This window comes from Phoca vitulina, unplaced genomic scaffold (assembly GCF_004348235.1).
Source record: "Phoca vitulina isolate PV1807 unplaced genomic scaffold, GSC_HSeal_1.0 scaffold85, whole genome shotgun sequence".
In the NCBI taxonomy this organism is placed as follows: Eukaryota; Metazoa; Chordata; class Mammalia; order Carnivora; family Phocidae; genus Phoca; species Phoca vitulina.
Genome location: NW_022589788.1, coordinates 107,101 through 126,143, shown reverse-complemented (window position 1 = coordinate 126,143; position 19,043 = coordinate 107,101). Strand labels below are relative to the sequence as shown.

At 58.6% G+C, this 19,043-nt stretch overlaps 3 protein-coding genes across 3 annotated transcripts in view; 1 reads left to right on the top strand and 2 right to left on the bottom strand.

Moving 5' to 3' along the window:
• Window positions 1-450: 450 nt before the first annotated feature.
• Window positions 451-3,457, bottom strand: MYL5 (myosin light chain 5). Its single transcript, XM_032395569.1, has 5 exons — window positions 3,287-3,457; window positions 2,423-2,527; window positions 1,888-1,966; window positions 1,247-1,295; window positions 451-920 (listed from the first exon to the last, which is right to left on the bottom strand). The coding sequence occupies exons 1-5, from the start codon at window positions 3,348-3,350 to the stop codon at window positions 819-821; spliced, it is 399 nt and encodes a 132-aa protein (XP_032251460.1). The 5' UTR covers window positions 3,351-3,457; the 3' UTR covers window positions 451-818.
• A 4,207-nt stretch (window positions 3,458-7,664) lies between these two features.
• Window positions 7,665-9,793, top strand: ATP5ME (ATP synthase membrane subunit e). The gene is made up of 4 exons (XM_032395573.1): window positions 7,665-7,773; window positions 8,487-8,541; window positions 9,145-9,243; window positions 9,710-9,793. The coding sequence occupies exons 1-4, from the start codon at window positions 7,738-7,740 to the stop codon at window positions 9,733-9,735; spliced, it is 216 nt and encodes a 71-aa protein (XP_032251464.1). The 5' UTR covers window positions 7,665-7,737; the 3' UTR covers window positions 9,736-9,793.
• Window positions 9,794-11,246: 1,453 nt separating this feature from the next.
• Window positions 11,247-19,043, bottom strand: part of PDE6B (phosphodiesterase 6B) — a 34,632-nt gene continuing 26,835 nt past the window's right edge. The window contains exons 13-22 of the mRNA XM_032395557.1: window positions 17,720-17,827; window positions 17,272-17,381; window positions 16,985-17,072; window positions 16,518-16,618; window positions 16,173-16,280; window positions 15,555-15,618; window positions 15,154-15,228; window positions 13,916-13,999; window positions 12,517-12,673; window positions 11,247-11,494 (exon numbers count right to left, since the gene is read on the bottom strand). Coding sequence (XP_032251448.1) covers window positions 11,433-11,494; window positions 12,517-12,673; window positions 13,916-13,999; window positions 15,154-15,228; window positions 15,555-15,618; window positions 16,173-16,280; window positions 16,518-16,618; window positions 16,985-17,072; window positions 17,272-17,381; window positions 17,720-17,827 — 957 coding nt within the window. The 3' untranslated portion in view covers window positions 11,247-11,432. The remainder of the gene's footprint in view (window positions 11,495-12,516; window positions 12,674-13,915; window positions 14,000-15,153; window positions 15,229-15,554; window positions 15,619-16,172; window positions 16,281-16,517; window positions 16,619-16,984; window positions 17,073-17,271; window positions 17,382-17,719; window positions 17,828-19,043) is intronic.

The following is a 19,043-nucleotide window of genomic DNA, read 5'->3' as shown; positions in this document are numbered from 1 at the left end:
TCACAGGGGTCCCTGCAGAGTTCTGGAAGCCAAAAGAGCAGTTGGTGCATCAAGAAGTGGTCCTGGGGACATGAAGGGGAGGCCAGGAGGGGTAGGCTCTGGTCACAGGGTGACAGCATCCCGCAGATGCCAGAGGGCCTTGGAGTCCTCGGCACACCCAGAGCGCAGCAGGATGGCCCAGGGGAGACCCTGTGGCTATAGCATGAACTGCTGGTGCTGTGTGGACAAGCAGCCATTGGCCAGGCAGGTGCCCCAGTGGCCAGGCCAGACCCAGGGTGGTGGCTGGTGCAGGAGCAGTGTGTGGGGGATGGACCTGGCATGAGGGACAAGGGCTGGTGGGGAGCTGGATGGATTGGGAGTCCTGAGGGCCCCCGGCATGACTGAGTCTGGAATGGACACTTGTGAGAAATGCCTTCCTTGAGGAATCCCAACCCATAGCTTTTCTCAACCTCTGCTGACCACTGAGTGACCTGACTCCAGCATGAGTGCTAGGACAGCAGGTGGGGTCAGGCTGGGCTGGGAGGGGGAAGCAGAGGGAGGGCCCTACAGGCAGATCGATGCTCCCACCCCCACCAGACCCTTCCCCTCCAGACTCTCCCAGTTCCAAGCAAACACTTCCACCCAGTGGACCCTCCCCCAAACTCTCCCCACCACGGCAGACACATCTCCCCCCCCCAGGCAGAGGTTCCCCACCTGCCGACCCTCCCACCCGCAGGCAGATCCCTCCTCCTCTCCCTCTGCAGACACTGGCAGGCAGGTTTGTGGGTTCATGTTTATTGAACTGGCTGCAGCCCGGGTGCAGATGGAGGAGATGCCCTTCATTCCTCCTTCTCCTCCCCGTGGGTGAGCACGTAGCTCAGTGCCTTATAGTCCAGGTTGCCTGCAGCATCGATGGTGGCAAACTGGAACATCTGGTCAACCTGCAAGCCGGTATGGTTGGGGGAGTCAGGCCCAGGGACGAGGGGAAGGAGCAAATGGTCTGATGAATTACAGGCACTGAACTCCAGCCAGCTCCAGTGTTGTTTTTGCTTGTGGGGGTGGGGGAAAGGGAGGTGGGGGGGGGGATCACACTGCAGAGCCAGGGGCAGGGCTGGGGTATACTGCCCACCCCATTGCTGCAGCCTCTGGGGGCCCAGGGTGAATCCCCCTAGTTAACTGCCCACCCCCTGGAGCCCAGAGGGCTATCCTTGAGCTTCACAGAGGGGCATGGGGGAAGGAAGTTGGGGGAGGGCAGAGTGGGCCAAACCTCTTCAGCGGTCATCTTGTCTGCCTGGGACATCAACAGCCGCTTGATGCTGAGGACAAGGAGGGAGGAGCCAAATTAGGCTGCACTGAAGAAAGGAATTGGCAGGGGAAGAACTGGAGGGGTGGCCCCAGGGAGCCCCATGACTTGGGTCAGTTCACATCATTGGCTCTTCCACTGTGGGATACCCCAAGGCGGGGGTCTGCTCACCCTTCAATCCCACCCACTCACAGCACAGGTGCCTCTCAGAAGCCTGGCTAAAGCCTGGGCACCAGGGAGTGGTCATCAGGGAGTCTTTCCTGACTCACACGCTCAGGGGTCACCACCCTGGTGGGGGGGGGGCTCCATCTGCAGGGAGGAGACTGTGGGAGATTAGAGGCAAGTGCCTGGTACACCAAATATGCCCACTTGGCTGATTTAGCCCCCAAAAGGACTTAAAGACCCAGTGATGGTCCAAGTGGTGGTGACCAGCCGAGTCCCTGGGTGCCCAGCCCTGTGTAGGCAAGACTGTTTTGTCCTCAGTTACCCTGAGGGACTCAGGATCTTGGGGCAGGCAGCCCAAGGCCTGGAGACTGGGGTGGGGTGAGGGGAGGTAGGCTTGGCATCCCTCGGGGAGATGTCTAGGTGCCTGTGGCCACACTCACTAGTCCTTGTTAATGCTGCCTTTGCCATCGGGATCCAGCATCTTGAAGGCATTTAGGATGGTCTCCTCGGCATCCGTACCTGCCCACAAAAGGCCTTGAACCATGGGCTGTTTAGGGCTCCAGTCCTGCTCTGGGCCACCCCAGGGCTTGGCCTGAATGAGCGTCCAGCTCCTGAGCCCCTGGGAGACCCTGCAGCTCCCACTCTGAGGGGACTACTCTGGGGGTCCCCAGAATCCTGCCCAGGCCCAAAAGTGGAGTGAGTGCTCAATGAGTGAAGGACAGAGGCTATCACCACGAAGCAGACAGGAGGAAGGTTGGGCTCATGTGCCCCCTGGGTGTGTGACCCACAGATGTGGGTACCAGAATGTCAGGTCCTAGGGCTTTTCAGCAAATCTGAAAATCTGGATTTTTATGTGAAATGTCTGGATTTCTAAGTGTTAGGAGCTAACAGTCTGTCTTGGCAGACTGGCCTGAGGGCTGCCCCTAGCCAGGGAGGAGCCTGGACCCGTGGTGCTCACCACCCCATGGCTCTTACCTGTCAGCTTCGCCCCAAACATGTTCAGGAACATGGTGAAGTTGATGGGCCCTGAGGCCTCCTTGAGCATGGCATCCAGCTCATCATCCTTGATGTTGGTTTTGCCTGTCGCCGATACAAGGCATGGGCAGGAATGTCACACCCCCCTGGCTGTCCTATTGTTGGTGTGTCTGCTGTCCCCACTGGTTGCCCACCTCCATCATTCAAAGTTGAGGAGGCCAGAAGGAGGGAGGTGAGCCAATGGGGGGATACTTGGCCCAGGTGTGGTGGCCCAGGTCTGCATGTCAGCAGAACCCCAAACCCTGAGCCCTGGGGAGATGGGCAGCTGAGGAGGAGGAAGAGGCCATGCATGGAGCCCAGGAAGACCTGTGATCTGCTTACCTGGGTATAAGGGGGCCCAGAGGAAAGAAACCTACCTGTTCTCCCCTGGGATTGCCTCAGGCTGAGAACATGCCCCCAAATGGGAAGTTGAGGGAGAAAGGGCCAGCCTTTGGCTCTTCAGAGGGGCATGATCCGGCCTCCACGTCCTCCAAGTTCTATTTCTGGGCTCCCTTACCATGCTTGGGGGAAGGAGGACAAGCCTCCCCATGCAGTGGTGTCCCTCTGGGGTGTTAGCCCCTCCCTGGAGCTTTGGTCCCAACCTCCCCATCCAGGATACCCATGCTTGGGCTGTGCCACCCACCCTGTGATGCCCTGATCAAGCCAGAGGGATTTCTCCCCTAGGGGAGGCCCAGCCCACATCTCGCAGCCCATGAGGAATGGGATGTCAGGTCAGGCTGTAAGGCCCAGGTACAGAGCAAAGCTCTCCAGGACTGGAGGACATTCTGAGGTGGGTTCTAGAGAGCTCTGTCCCACGGCACCTACCCAGAGAGGCGTAGGTGTCCTTCAGGTCCTCCTTGTCAATGAAGCCATCTCGGTTCTGATCCATTAGTGTGAATGCCTGAAACCGAGGCCAGGGTCACTGGGTTGCCAGGCTGGCCACACCATGTTAGGACAGGCATCTATTCTCACTGGGTCTGGAGTGAGGCTCATGTAGGGTCTTTTGGTCACCTGCATTACGATTCACAGGGGACCCCTTGGGCAGGAGTTACTGGGTGGAGGGGTCCTGGGACAAAAGCAAAGCCTCACCTCCTTGAACTCCTGGATCTGGGTCTGCTCAAAGTTGGAGAAGACGTTGGATGATGCCCTCTGGGCCCGTAGGCCACCCCCTTCCTTCTTCTTAGTCTTCCTGCTGGCCTAATGTGAGAACACCAAGGCTAAGGGGTCTCCAGGCTGGTGTTTTGGAAGACAACACAGAGGACAGGTGGGCTATGGCACTAGGTGCTCCAGGGGGACCCCAAACCTGGGTCCCTGGGCTGGGGCAGCCCTGACAAGGTCCTAACAGCACTGTACCCAGGGCTCGTCTTGAGCTTTGTCCTGCTCCATCTGCCATCCAGCCAGGAGCCAGCTGGGCCTGAATGTCCAAGGAGCAAATGGACTGTGCAAGTAGCCAGCAAGTGGGTGGGCCAGTTCTAGGAATCCCTCCAGTGTGAAGGCCAGCACCCTCCATCTTCCAGCCCCAGATGTCACTGAGGCAGCCGTGGGGCACAGATCTTCCCCACCTAACACCCTTACACATGTAAACAAACTCAACTCTTGTGTACATACACTCCCACAGAACACACTCATGTAGGCGACACACGTGTACACACAGTCCCAAATGCACACGGTGCACAAACACATGCACACTCACACTCGATCCTGCCCCGGTGGCCTCCTGGCCACACTCACCATGCCTGGGTCTGCCTGCTGCGATGGTCTGTGCCCTCCTTGCCCAGGTCACCCGTCTTAAACTCCTACCCAGTCCCCCAGGACAGCTCGGACTCCGGCTGCCGCTCCCTACAAGGACAGGCCCAGGGCCACCCTGGGGACTGGACAACTGCAGAGTGAGCTTTGGCACCTGGCGGGTGACTCAGATGCCGCCATCTTGCCCTGCCCAGCAGGGCCCCCAGCTTCCCAGGCAGCTCACCAAGAAGGCTTTGTTCTCCTGTTTTCTGTGCATCTCCAGGGCCACCTGCATGAGGACCTGGGCGGCTGCAGGAGCCAGAAGAAGGAGTACCTTTCCTAGGTTTGCACAAAGTCACTGTGAGTGGCCTTGGGGGCTGGTGACCAAGTGTTCTCTGAGCATGTTGTGTGCGCCCTCACCTCTCTGCTTCAGTGGCAGAAAAGTCCCAGGGCCCTAGGTATCCCCATGGCAGGGAGCTCCTTGCCTGGCACAGAGTGGGGATAACATTTCTGGGATGGAGGGCCATCCAGATGGGCTGGGCCCTGGACCAAATTCCCCACTACATCATGGCCCAGCAGGCAGAGCCCAGCAGGCAGAGTCGGGGGGGAGACCTGGTGCCGGATATTAGAGGTCACCACAGGGTCAGGGGCTGGGTGCCCTAGTCCTGGGTTGCGGGGAGTGCAGGTTAGGGGCAGGAAAGGATGGGGGTCTATAGGCTGAACAGAAGGAGAAGGCCTGGGGGTAGAATGAAGAGGGCAGTCAGGACTGCAGTTTCACACCTGGAGAACAAGCCCTCAGAGCCCCTTGTTCCTGTACCATGGGCGGGGGTAGGCATCAGCAGCAGGGGTCCCCTAGGGCACCTCTGGGAACCACATCACATGTGAGTGCCACCATGGCAGGGGTCCTGCCCCCAGGGGCACACCCCTTCAGTCACATGACACCTCTGAGGTGCTGCCATATGTGATCCCAGGGGCAGACACCATTTGCCTGCCATGAGTATGGGACAACAAGCACCCCGTGGAACTTGGGGAGGCATGACCCACTGCGGGGACCTGGGGGCTCCCTTGGGTTCGGCCTGGAGGACTCCCAGAGGGAGAACATGTGACTAACGTGGGAGACCTGGGCTGGGCTGCATTCCCAGTTGGGCAAGGTCTGACTGTGATGCTTGGAGAGACCCTAGCAGGGCTGTAGGATTGGGACCACAACATTGAGAAGGGAAGACAGGCAGGATCTGTGCTCAGAAGGCCCCTGATGTGGGGAAGGCCAGAAGACACTGGCAGAGCCCCTGGGGAGGTTTTCTGGGTTGGCAGCACTAAAGATAGCCATGGAGCCTGGCTCCGGGGAGAATATCAGGATTCAAAGTGGACAGCTGGCCCTGACAGGTGCAGAGGTGTCAGCAGGCGGTTCCAGTGTCCTGAGCCAGGTGGGAGCCCCCTCAGCCCTCAGGAAGGGCCCAGGGCCAAAGCGAGTCTCCCCCAGCTTCAGGGGTCTTCCCCATGTGTATATGGGCATGTGTGTCCCCCACTGGTCCCCCTACCCCGCCCCACTGGAAGCTACCATTAGGTGGTCCCCTACCAGCACCTTGGCCTCACCTTCAGCCCAAGAGACACTTATTTTTGATTCTGGAAGCAGGAGTTGCTGAGGAGTCTTGTTTATTTTAATATCCAGGGAAGGGAAAACATATTTGTCACCCGAGGTCATCTGCCTAGATGCTCAAGGGCAAGAATGGGGGTGGGGTGGGAGTGGGGGGTGTGCACTCAGCATTACCACATGGCATGTTGGTTGAAGAGGTTTATTTTGTGTCCTGTGGGGTCAGTGTGTGTTTACAGCTTCCTCAGGGAGCAATGAGGGGGCTTGGGAAGGACTTCCCCCAACCCCAGGCCTGGCAGAGGCACCAGTGGATGGCATCAGGCAGGGATCCTCAGAGAGCTCAGAGAAGGGCCTGGTGGCCCTATAGGATGGGCCTCCCTGTTCCCACCCTCAGCCCAGGAAGCAACACAGGTGACTTTCCAGTTTCCCAGCCGGAGGCCTAGAGCCAGGACTCCAGAGCAAGCTGCAGAGCCAGGAGGCCCTGCCCAGGACCCTGGGGAGGCTGGAAGAACCTCGCTTCCATGCAGATTTACGGAGCAACTGCTTTGTGCCCTGCAGTTTTCATCTCTGCATTCCATTCTCTTTAGATTTATCATTAAGCTCTCTTTGGAAACAGGAGGGTTTGGGAGACTAAGGAAAAGTGGGCTCCCCTCTGGCATACCGGGGGCCCTAGTGAGCCCCGAGCTCTGGTTCTCAGGGAGCTTCTTTCTGGAGCAGTGCAGGGCCCAGGGGATGAGTGGTCCTCCTTCCAGACCACCCCCCACCCCCAACACACACCTGGTTGCTTTGGGAACCATGTGTCTGCACAGCCAACACAGTTGGGAAGCTGTCTGGCCACCGCCGCTCCATCTTTGGGTAGCCCCTCTGCACACCTGTGGGTGACCTGGTATGTCTTTGCCAGAGCTAACCACAGAAGTGGGACAGAGTGGGACAGAGTACCTCACAGGTGTGGCCTCCTACCCCCACCCACGGTGAGTAGCAGAAGTGAGAGAATGAGGGCCCATCTGGGGGCTCAGTGGTCCCTGAGGCCCTGGTTGAGGTGGACCTTGGAGCTTGGGACTGCAGGGTCCCCAGGGCAGGAGTCAGGGAGCAGGCTCTACTAGGGTGCTCTTCCCAGGAAGACTCCAGCCCCCTGTGCTGGAGAGGCTCCTGCAGTGAGGAAACTCGGCTCTGCTGGAGGACTGAGACTGCGGGCAAGGGTAGCTGTAAGGGGCACCCGAGGCAGTGCCGTCCCAGGAAGAAGTTCTGAGGCCACCAGGATAAGCCTGGCCTGAGTCCAGAGGGCTTGGCCACAACCGCTCCCCTCCCCTCCCCTCCCCTCCGTGAGAGGCCTGGGGCAAGGAGGCCTGCACTCAGGTCACACTTAGCCCCTGGATTCCCAGCCCAAAACCTCGAACCCCTTTCCGGACCATGGGCCCTTCCTGGGCGGTCGTGGCAGCTGACCTGGGGTGACCGTGGGCCTCTGCAGCCGCGGGGCGGGGGTGGGGGCTCCTTCCCCGACTCGCCGGCCCTGACAGGAGAGCCCAGGCACAGCAGGAGGATAGAGAGCCATCTACTTTACACTTCGTGAGACTGACTTAGATTTTTCAAATATTTGGACCTATAATGGGCGGGCTCCCCTGGTGCTCAACCTGGCCTGACAACGGCAGAGGCTGCAGGGAACATGAGGGTAGGCCGGGTTTTACACCCGGGGCAAAACCCACCCCCGCCGCCCAGCCGACACCTGCTTCTCCCGCAATCGCGCATGCGCAGCTGATGGCGAGCCGCGCGCCCGGTGTGGTCCCCGCCCCGAGCGGGCGCACGCTGTTCCACCTCCGTCCACCGGGGGGCGCAGTCCTGCTTCTGTTCGCCGCCGACGGCGCATGCGTTCGCCCTTGTACGCTTTTACGTCTCCGCAGCTTTCCGGGCCCTTGCAGCGTCCTCCTCAGATTGTGCTTCCGGCGTGAAGGTTACGGTCAAGATGGTGCCGCCGGTGCCAGTCTCCCCGCTCATCAAGGTGAACTAGGCTTTGCGGCCGTCGCCGGGTGCTCGGCTCCGCGTGCGCGACCCCAGAGAGCCCAGGACCCGCGCCCCCGCGGGTGCGACCCCCCCCCCCCACTCCCCGCGCTCCCGGGACCTCCGTCCTGCACCCCCGACCCCGCGGGCTGGGAACCGCCTCCCCGAGGCCCGCGCCCCCGTCCCTACTCCCTGAGCTCCCGGGACCCGCGCCCCCGTCCGCACCCCCCGCGCTCTCGGGGCCCCCGCCCTACGCCCCGGACTCCGCGGGTGGGAATCCCCTCCCAGGACCCCCGCCCTGCTCCGCCGACCCCGCGGGCTGGGAACGCCCCCCAGTCCCCGCGCTCCCAGGACCCCCCTGCGCCCCCCGACCCCGCGGGCTGGGAACTCCTTCCCAGTCCCCGCGCTCCCGGGACTCCCACCCTGCGCCCCCCGACCCCGCGGGCTGGGAACCGCCTCCTCAGTCCCCGCGCTCCCGGGACTCCCGCCCTGCGTCCCGGATCCCGCGGGCTAGGAACTCTCTCCCCAGTCCCCGCGTTCCCGGGAACCCCTGCGCCCCCCGACCCCGCGGTTTGGGGACCCATCCCCCCCGCCCCCCGCCCCCGGGGCCCCCCGTCCGCCCCCCCCCCCCCGCCGGGCACCCCCCCCCCCCCCCCCCCCCCCCCCCCCCCCCCGCACCCTCCTGCCCGGCCTCTGACCGTCTTTTGCCCGCAGCTCGGCCGCTACTCCGCCCTGTTCCTCGGCGTGGCGTATGGAGCCAAGCGCTACAGTGAGTGACCGCGCCGCTGTCTTGGCCCAAGGCAGGGGTAGCACTGGGGCTTCTCAGAGCCAGGGGGGCTCCCCAGAGCCATCTACTAAGCCCCAGCGAAGGGCAAGAAAGGGGGCAGGGTTGGGAGGCCCCAGCCCCAGAAACCTGAGCGAGTTTGACCCCTGAGCGGGGCGCGGCAGGTGTGTAGGTTGCTTTGGGATTAGCGCAGGTGGTCAGGACCCAAAGTGCATTCTGATGCTGGGCACCCCCCGGGAGCTGGAAAACGGCTAGTTCTTGTTGAAAATTGGGGTGCCAAGTGGGTGTTGGAGGAGTGCTGCGGTCAGACGCGAGCAGCCTCTGGTGGCCTAGATTGCCGAGCAGAGAAGTGCGGTGAGGTGGTGGGGCATCTGGTGGGGCGTCTCGGGGGCTGGCAGGCGGGGCCCCTGCAGCTGCGCTCTGGGTTGGGCTCTTTGCTGAGCAGGGAAAGTCAGGCCTTAATCCACGTGGAAGGAAAAGAGTGGAAAGCACATGCATCAGGCATTCACGTGCACTAAATTCCTTTTATGCAGCGTTTTGGTGAAGACACTGAAAGTACCTACCCATCTTCGTGCTTTCCTTACACAGGTTACCTGAAACCTCGGGCAGAAGAGGAGAGGAGGATAGCCGCTGAGGAGAAAAAGAAGCAGGATGAACGGAAGCGGATTGAGAGAGAACTGGCAGAAGGTAGTGGAGTTACTGCATCTTACGGCCTTGTCCTCTGCCCAGACTTGAGAAACATATAGGTGCTCCTTCAGGTGAACCCCACAGTGGGGGTTGGGAGCTGCCTCCTTTCTTCCAGCACTGGCCAGTGGGTCCTCTGCGGGAGGAGAGATGCAGCAGGGCCGTGGATGTTGGGGGACACGGTGACACCTGGCCTTGGGCAAGGCCCACCAGGTCCCTAGGCCTTGGAGGTTAGTTGTCTGGGAATGTGCCACCCGCAGAGGGGCCCACAGGACTGGAACCAGGCACGCATCCCCCGCTGAGTGCTGTGGCAGGCTCCAGTCAGTGTGCAGGGACAAGAGTTGAGGCAGAGCATGCGGGCTCTCCACTGTAGCTAGATCCTGGGTTGTTGAGCACTGAACATGTGAAGTGGTCCTTTCGGATTGCCTGAGCGTGTAATAACACGAGTGTTTTCCTTTGAACCTTTCAGCCCAAGACGACAGCATACTAAAGTGAGCCTGCCTTTCTCTGGAATGGTGTGGATGAATAAAGCTTTCTGTGTTTGATGCTCTCCTTTTTTGTCGCCAGTTGTCTGATTTCTGGACTCCAGCTCAGCAGTTGTGCTCTATCCTCCATTTCTGTGGGGTGGGGATGGGGAGTGGGTTTCAGAAGAACTGGGCACCTGTCACAGACCCAGAGGGCAGTGCACAGACGGGCCGGGAACACAGAAATTCTGTCACCTGTTCTCTGGGGTGTCCGACTGGGGACCCCCAAAGGGAGCAGTTTATACCCCACACAGCCAGCTTGGGTATTGCGGCTGCTGCTTGGTCTTCACTGAGCCCAGACCCTTGATGGGCCGTGCAAATGCCGGGGACCTGGATCTTCATCCCCCTGTCAGGAGCCCTCCCCTCGACCCTAAGGAAGGCCCGTGGGCTTTTGGGGATCAGGCTGGGGTGCTGCCTAAAGCTCTGTAGTGGGCTTGGGCTCTTGCTGAGCTGACAGCCAGGTTCTGCCCCTCCTGGCTGTGCTCTTCCAGCCTCTGAGGCCTGGTGTTGGCATGGTGCTCTTTCCCAGCCCCAGGCCTTGAGCAAATTTCCCTGAGCCCAAGTTTTGTTGATAAAATGAATTCATTTGCAAATGTGAGGGGGAAGATGAGAAGCAGTGGATAAGCACTTTAAACCCTTGGTTTTAGTTCTGGCGAAGGTTGAGTGAGCCCAGCTCAGTTCCTTCCGGTTGGCTGGTGCGGAGTCCCTTGGGAGGATGGCCTGGCCCTGATCATGGACTGTCACCAGGTGTCCCTGCTGAGATGTGAACTGCCTCTTTCCTGTGACTGGACGGCTGTGGGGGGTGGCTCCCCCCTCCCCATTCTCCCCTCACCACCTGCCCAGGAGCTCAGGAGCTCTGGAGGCGGGCTTGAGTGGCATCTGAACTGGCCTTTCCACAACCAGTCTAATCAGGCAGCTGAGGAGTTTGCTGTGGGGTTAAGTGTGCAGTGTCGGGAACAAATGATTTGGAGCTCACATTATCAGGACTTTAAAAGTCCTTAACCTCTACCAGATAATTAGTACCCGTTTCACGTGTGAGTCGTGCGTTTGGGTCTCGCTGTGCGGGTGCACAAACACTAAGGGCACCCTCACTTGTACGGGACTTGGGCAGACCCCAGCCATGGCAGTGTGCTCCCCCTGACCTCCATGCAGAGGGCTGTTGCACGTGTTTTTGCGCAGGTCACTCCTGGCCTTGACCTTTGTGGCAGAATTTTCTGATGGGTCCTACATGATGTGCCCTCCACCATAATTTCTGCTGTATTAAAGAAAAGGGCAACTTGTTTTCTTTTTATTTTATTCTGAATTTCTGGTCATATTTCCTCCCAACCAGACAGCCAACAGCATCTCTCTATCTCATCTACCCGTAGACACATAAATACATGTGCAGTTGTGGACCCCACCCAGTGCTTTCCGACTCGCAGTTCACAGACCCTTTCCAAACATCTCTGTGGTATTGCTGTGTACCCAAAAGATGGATGAGTGTGAAGTACGGTAAACTGTTTATTCATAGTTGACTTTAGTTTATAAAAACATAAATCTTAAAAAAATTTCAAAATACCCAAAATTGTCTTCAGTCATTTTCTTGGGCTTCTTAACCTCCTGTAGCAAGCAGAGGTGGAGTCCCAGCGGGTGAACGGACTGGGGCGCCATCAGAACACACAGAGCGGCTCACAGGATGCAGCAGGTCGAAGACTTGGGTGCGGGGCCGCCGTTGCAAATCTCTGTGCCCGCTGCAAGAGAGACAAGATGGTGAGAGGACTGTGCACTGGCCCCGCCCCTTCTGCCCAGTGTCCTCAGCCAGCCCCGTGGGAGGAAGGGCAGAGTGTGGGACCTGTGGTCAGCCTAAGCCGATTAGCCTAGCCAGGGCTCAGCCTTTCTTATCTTGTTCTTGTGACATTTTTAGTTCTGGCCCCCACAAGCCCAAAACCGTCCGGACATCGGTTTCCTCCCCACAGCAGGAAATAGCAACAAAAGTCCCAGGGCTGAGGTGGCCATGCACAGGCAAATACCATGGCAACATCAGGGATTCCATCTGGGGGGTGTGCCGACCCCTCACGATGAGGCCACGTGAGCCACATTCCCACAACGGGACGCAGGGGTGGGGGGTGAGCAGGTAAACAAAGCTCTGACAGTACAGGGAAAGATGTCATGTATGCTTGACTCAGCTCACTTAATTTCTTTTTTTAGGTCTTCTGTTTTTGTTTTGTTTTTGTTAAGATTTTATTCATTTATTTGAGAGAGCGTGTGCGTGTGCACGAGCAGGGGGAGGGCCTGAGGGAGAAGCAGGCTCCCTGCTGAGCGCAGAGCCCACCGTGGAGCTCGACCCAGGACCCCGAGATCATGACCTGAACCGGAGTCAGATGGGTGCCCTTAGGTCTTCTGTTTGGTTTCTGAGGGTAGATGGAAGTGGAGATTTTCCTAAGTTATTTAGGAGAAAACTGCTGCCTGGTAGTGGAAGAAAGAGCTGCTGAGAGTTCCCGATGTTTCCTCCCTTCATCAAGGAAGTAACATTCAAATAGCTACTTGGTTAGAGAAAATGAGAGTCTCTGGCGAGGAACAAGGAGATCCCGCAGTCCGGGTTGTTGACTGCACTGCGCCCACAGGCCCGATGCCTCTGCAGGGAGGAACCCAGCTCACCTGCCCCAGCACCTCGGCCACCGGCCTGTCCGACAGAGTCAGCTCTTGCTTAACCTCCGTCCCTTCACACACTTCCATGTGGGGACTAGCCACGTGCCCGCCCTGCTGCCCACACCTTTCTTGGCTGTTGTCTTGTCCTCCTGTTGCTGCTTCTGCTCCTCCAGGGCCTTGACTTTGGCCTCATACTCGTCAGCCAGGGCCTTCCACTCCTTCCTGTTGTTCTGCAGTCGGTCGAACATGGGCAGGATCTCTTCATGGAAACGGGAAAACTCCTGGACCGGGAAGACAGGGAATCAAGAAGTCGGGCCACACTCCTGACTGTTCCTAGGCAGCTGGGGCAGGTGGCCTCCCCACATCTTGGCCCTTGCTGGCACCAGCCTGTCCCCCCACACCCTGCCCCACTCACCCAAGAGGAGAACATGGGAGGGGGCCTGTCTGAGGGAGAAGGAAGGACCACTGAGATGTCACTTTCCCAGCAAAGCCCAGGAAACAGAGAAGAGAGGATGGGGAGGGCACAGACGGTCTTAGTGGGTCAAGGACCCCAAGAATGGAGTAGAAAATATCAATGGCAGAAGGGGAGTCCCTTGGCAGAAGGGGTGGGAAGTCTCGGGCAGACATGCCGGTCTTGCAGCCCCTTCCCTGGTCTCTTCTACGTACATCACACATACATGCACACACAAACACACACATGAGCCATGGAGTGTGTGGGTGGACTTGGGGAAGGCAGTGAGAGGGGAGCGATGTGGTGGGGCTGTGACCTGTGAGGTTCAGGACTGGGATGTCCATCCTGGTCCCGCCTTCCTTCTCAGCACTTACAGCCCCACTGAGGGGGCAGCAAAGGGAGCTGGGATTTCAGTAAGGGGAAGCCCACGCGCTGTGGTGGTCAAGGTGGGAAGTGGGACTGGTCCAGTCAGGGGTTACTTTACTCAGAAGCAGACAACCTCCTCATCACAGCCCCCAGGACCAGATGGAGTGGAGCCCATGGGCGTGTTGGGCATCACTTGGGAGGGGCTCTGCAGTCAGACCCCCTGACACACTCCCTGAACAGTCCTCTGGGCTGTGATGTCACAGTGCATGTGTCCTCGGCACAATGTTCCCTGGTCACCATGTGCAACATGTGTTTGCTGGGTGAGGCATTCCCAGTTGTGACAGGTGGACCCATCCCTGTCCTCCTGGGTTCACAGGCACTGAAAAAATGCACCTGCAGATAAGCTGCAGGCCATGAGTGGGGGTGCCCTAGATGGGGTTTGGGGAAGGGACATGTGAGGTGAGACCTCATGGTGAGTGGGAGGACCTCCCAGAGGGTGGAGACCTGTGGGAAAGCATGAAGAGCTTCTGAGGAACTGGTTAGGGGAAGGTGGGAAGGGACTCCTTGGGGTGACACTGAGGATTTCAGATTTTAAGTGCAAGGATGAGGAGATGGGGGCTGTGGCAGGCCAGGCCATTGGGTGAACCCACACCAGCAACCCCCTTCCTCCTGTGAGCCTAGCCAGGCCCCGCACCACCCTGCTCACCTTGTACACGAATGTGCACACGAAGTCGATGAAGCCAACCTGTAGTTTGGGGAGCTCAGCTGCCTTGTTCCGGTCCATCATTGGCTTGTGGGGGGAGCAAAGATACCTCCTCTGAGCCCGCAGGATTCACTCAGCCCCACCCAACTCAGATGAACATGTTCACAGAGACACAGATGAAGCAGTGTCCATGGGATGAAGGTGGAGCCTCTGGTCTTGGGGCTTAGCCTGCCTTGATAGATGCTGGCCCTTGAAAGGGGACAGCCAGGATGCCCCTCCCCGCTCTGAGCCATCTGGTAGTTCCAGGGCTGAGTCCACCATGATGCTCCCCAGTTTCAGGTCCCCTGAGCGCCTTCCTCCCACTTCCTTGGGAACTATCCATGGTGCTAACTCAAGACCTGGCTTGAGAGCCCTGTGGGGGCAAACTCCAGATGCCCTTGGAGGGACTATCCTTGGTGTCCACATACTCCAGACCCCCTGAGCTGTTCCTTGCAGGTTTATCCTTCATAGCTACCCACTGTCTGTAGCAACTGTAGGCCATGCAGGAACTAGAGGCCTGCCCTGTCCCCAAGGGACTTGGCTGGTTGGTCAGGACACCCTTTCCTGCAGGCTGTCCCTGGCCCCAAAGCCTTCTCCACCCTGTGATCAGGCAGCTATCCACTGACTGGAGTTGACTTGTAAAACAAACCCTCTTTCCATCTGTTCCACCTGCTGTTGGACAATGCTATGCTGTCCTCGTCCCCTTGGATCCTATGCAGGTGCCATTGTGGTCTAGCAGCATATTCCTGGCCCCACATTGCTGGCCTGAAGATCTCAGCATCTTCCATCTATCACGGTGTGGGCCCCTGGACTCCAACAGCTGGCCTTCTCTGGCACCGTACTCTCCCCACTTGAGGGCCTTCCTGGAGCAGCTTGCAGCCTGGCTGAGGTTCACTGTGGAGCTGCCTGGGCCATGGAGGCCCCATGTGATGGGCCACAGCCTGCCTCAGCCACTTTTGACAATGACTTTCCACTTCTGTATGGGCCTCACAGCTTTATCCAAACCCTGTTTTTTTCTACAACTTTACCCAGATCCCAAGCCACCTAAATTTACGCTCAGCTCATGTCACATGACCGATCCCACAAAGTGAGACTGAGGTCCTGGGACCCCAGATCCCCAGGGGCCCTCTGTTTGTACCAAGGGAAGCCCGAAGTTCCCAAGGACCACAGTAGGGGTAGAAGATTCTGGAAGTAACACTCACAATGGGCTGCTGATCCAGAACTGTCCTTTCCAAGTCACCTTGTTCCCAGAACTCAGCTGCCACCAGCAAAGCAACCTGGGTGGGGGGTGGACATAAAAGGCAGTCATCTTGTGGAGTTCAGTGCTTGGTCAGAAGTTGACAAAGGAGGCTCCTGCCAGGAGCCTCTGTGCCCTCAGTCTCTGCCCCAGACCCTCTGGGACCCCTACTCTTCAGGCTGGGCCTGATGCACAGTGAGCACATTGGTGCTTTCCAATGTGGCGGCCACGAGCCCAGCCCCAGAGCAGGGGGGCAGCTCTCAGTACTACTTGCAAATGAAGGTTCTGTACCCCCTTCTCAGGCTTCCCCTAGATGCAATCTCAAGAGGCAATGACAAGAGGTGGGGGCTCTGCATGACTTCTGACCTTGCTCTGGACTTCCCAGGGCTTGGTGATGGCGGACAGGTCACACGCAGTCATCATCATGGCCCTGCAGGCAGATGAAACTCCATGTGTGCCCAGGCTGGCCTCCCTCCCTCCCCTCCACCTCCACCTCTGGGCACCCCTTCCAGTAGTAGACCTCTCACTTTACACACCCACTCCAACCCACCCCTCATGCATGACCTCCCTCTCCCCCTTGCTGCCACAAACTAAAACCAAGTCTTTATTGGGCAGCTCCAAGTGCCCGTGATTTACACATTTTTCCTTGTTGGACCTCTGGGACAGGCCTGGAGGAGGACCGTAGTTCTGAATCTCCATTTTGGAGATGTATCAGTGGAGGTTCATGAATAAGTAAATTATTGCCAAATCCACAAACTAAGGAAATGGACTCTCTGACCCCAAATCCTGTACTGTCTCCCCTGAAAATGAGGAGCAAGTAAGATGGAGCATTTATTTTGACGATTTATCAAAGCCATTTAGAGATGAGCTGTTCTTGTTGTGGCTCATTCAGGGGCCTGGGGTCTCCTCGTTTGGTGGGGGGGCGTTTGAGGATTAACCAGCACGGAGATGGTTCCTGCCGCCCCCACCCCCATCATAGCTTACATGACTATCTCCTTCCGCGTTGTCTCCAGGGACAGGTACTCCACCCAGCTCTTCTTGTCCTCATAGTTCTTAGACTCATCCACAATCTTCTGGAACATTGTTCTCTTCCTGAACCCCAAGAACAAAGAGAGAGAGTCGACCCCCACCCTCTAACTCCATGCAGGACACCCCCTCCTCCTTGATCTTAACCCCACCCACCCTTCTAGGAGAGAAACCGAGGCAAAGAGCTCAGGCCCTGTGGGAGGGACAGCCCAGAGGACTGTTCCTCTTCTAGGAGCCCCAGGTCCCTACCCCACCCCCCCCAGCCAGGCTCCCGTCCTGCCTCCCCCCGGGGCGGCCACCCACTTGAAGTAGAGCGCCAGGTCCGTGGCAATGATGGCTATGTCCATGAGATGGATCACGTGCTCGTGCTGTCGCCGGTTCAGGTTCTGGTAGATGTTCAGGGACTGCGGGAAGGGTTAGGTTCCCAGTCTGTCCCTGCCCCCTCCCAGGATCTGTCTGTCTGACCCTGGCATGTCGCTGGCCTGCTCCTACCGGCAGGTGACAGGTCGTGGGTACCAGACCCAGCTGGCCTTGCACGCCCTCCCCACCACTGCCTGACCCCTGAGCCCACCCCACCCCGCGGTGGGTGCATTTCCAAGTTCAAATCCAACCCATCGCCGCTGACCCTCCTCCAGCCCCCGTGGGGCCTGGCTCGCTGGTCACAACGCCCTGTGGCGTCCTCGGCACCTGGCCGGGGGAGGACCAGTGGTGTAGGCGATGGTCAGTCAGAAATACGGAGAAATACCCTAAGTGAGGAATGGGACACAAACCTCCTCGGAGAGCAGGAACTTCCCGAACTCCAGGTGGTGCCGTTCCAAAATTGAGGAACCATGGAGCTTGGCTAAGGGATTCTGGGATCTGTTACAGAGGTTTTATTAAAATCACAGTTTGGCCAGAAGCCCCCAGAGAGGCTGGTTGTGGCTTCTGGGCCCCCTGAACTTCCCTCCTCGCCAGGGAAGGGGCACCCCCACCCTCAGTGAGCTCTACGCAGGCCCCTCCCTGGGCCGCTGTGACAGTCTCCCACAGAGCGACCCGGGCGCCCAGCTGTGCCGCCTACTTCATCTGGTACAGGTTGTTGGTGCCACGGTGGTCGATGTCGTGGCACAGGCCGGCGGTCACCATGGCGAAGGCCTCCAGGTCTGTGTAGTAGCTCTTCAGCTTCCCCGTCTGAGGACACGGGTGCCCACAGCTGTGCAGTGCTGCCAGCACCCTCCTCCTCCCTCCCTTCCCTGCTCCACGGGGTGCGGGCAAGCAGGGTGGGGGAGGGATCCGGGCCTCGCCCTGCGCGCCTCCCCAGCCCAGGTGCCCTCCGTTACTCCCGGGGCTGGGGGTGTGCCAGTCCCAGGGGGATGCACCTCCTCTACTCCTCTGCCCTTGAAGGCCCCCACCTCCCACGCAGAGGCCCCCCACCCCAAGGGCCAGGAGGGTCTTCACAAGCCTGACCAGATGGCGGGTGGGGGGGGTGGTTAGGGCGGCATCTGCCACGCCCCTGCTGGGACACGCACCATGAGTAGCGTGAACATGGTCTGGGCCACATTGAAGCCATGACGCCAGTTGTGGTAGGTGATTCTCCGGTACCCTTTGCTCACGGAAAACAGAAACCGCACCAGGACCTGAGGGGAGTCAGGAGAAACACGGGCTCTGAGCGCCAAACATGCTAATAGCTTGGTGTGAAAGCCCTGCTCACTCCCGTACGCGAGGCCCCCGTGACCCTTCCTGTCCCGGCGAGTCACTGCTGGCCCCTGACCACCCTCCTGGGTGGGAGGTACCTTGCTTGACACCTGCGGGGTGGACGAGGGGCGGCCTGAGGGGGCCAGGGTCAAAGCTAAGAACAACTCCAGCATTCATGGGGCCTCCAACCTATTGCCCAGCCCAGAATTGGGAGGAGGACCCCAGGCAAGGGGTATGGGATGTTTTAGAAGACAAGGTCTGTTTTAGGCAAGGGTGTTTGAATGGGGCACAATGTGTGGGCACTTGGCATGGATGATGGAGAAATAAAATGTTGGCTAAGGGTCCAGAGATCAAGGGGCAGGCCCAGGGATGTGAGCCTTTTCCAGCAGGGCAGTCTCTCTGGACAACAGGATGTGGGCCAAAGGAGTGTCTTACTGCTTCCACTGTGATTTTTAGTGTCAGAAAATGATTCTGAAATTTAAAAAAATTCTATTAATCATTTGTCTACTTTTTTCTTTTGTGTTTTCCTTTAGTATTTAGTAAAATTTCTTTTGAAAATGCCAGCGTCCTGCACCTGTTCTCGGGGGGGCATGAGGAAGCATGGTTTCCTCCTTGCATGGTGGGGAAGCAGACGCTCCCTGAGGGGTGAAGGTGAGGACCGCACAACAGCCGGAGAACTATGGGAAAGCAGCAGGGCTCAGGGCAGAGCTGGAAGGGCCACCCCTCCTCCCTGGGATGACCTCTGCGGGGCTCTCTGCATTCAAACCAAGAGGATGCCCTTTGCTTTCTGCACAGCTCATGGGCTCCTATATCCTCTCGACCCCACGCCAAAACCCCACTAGGGCCCAATGATGCACTTGATCAACTTGTCTGGAACAACCATTTACCAAACGTTCTATCCATCATTCTACCCATCGATACATTCATTCAGTCATTTATTCTAAGCACAGTTGCTGTGTGTATTCTGTGATGAACATGGCTGTCCCCAAACTTTCTGTAGGACCTAGGACCTCTGACCACATCTCTCCCACCTCTTGGGGGATTTGGGATCCCCCCAACCATGTCTGAATTCTACCTCCCAGTGGATCTGGGACCCTTCACCATGGTCCCTCACCCCCTGGTGGATCTGGGACCCTTCACCACAGCCCCCCACCCCCT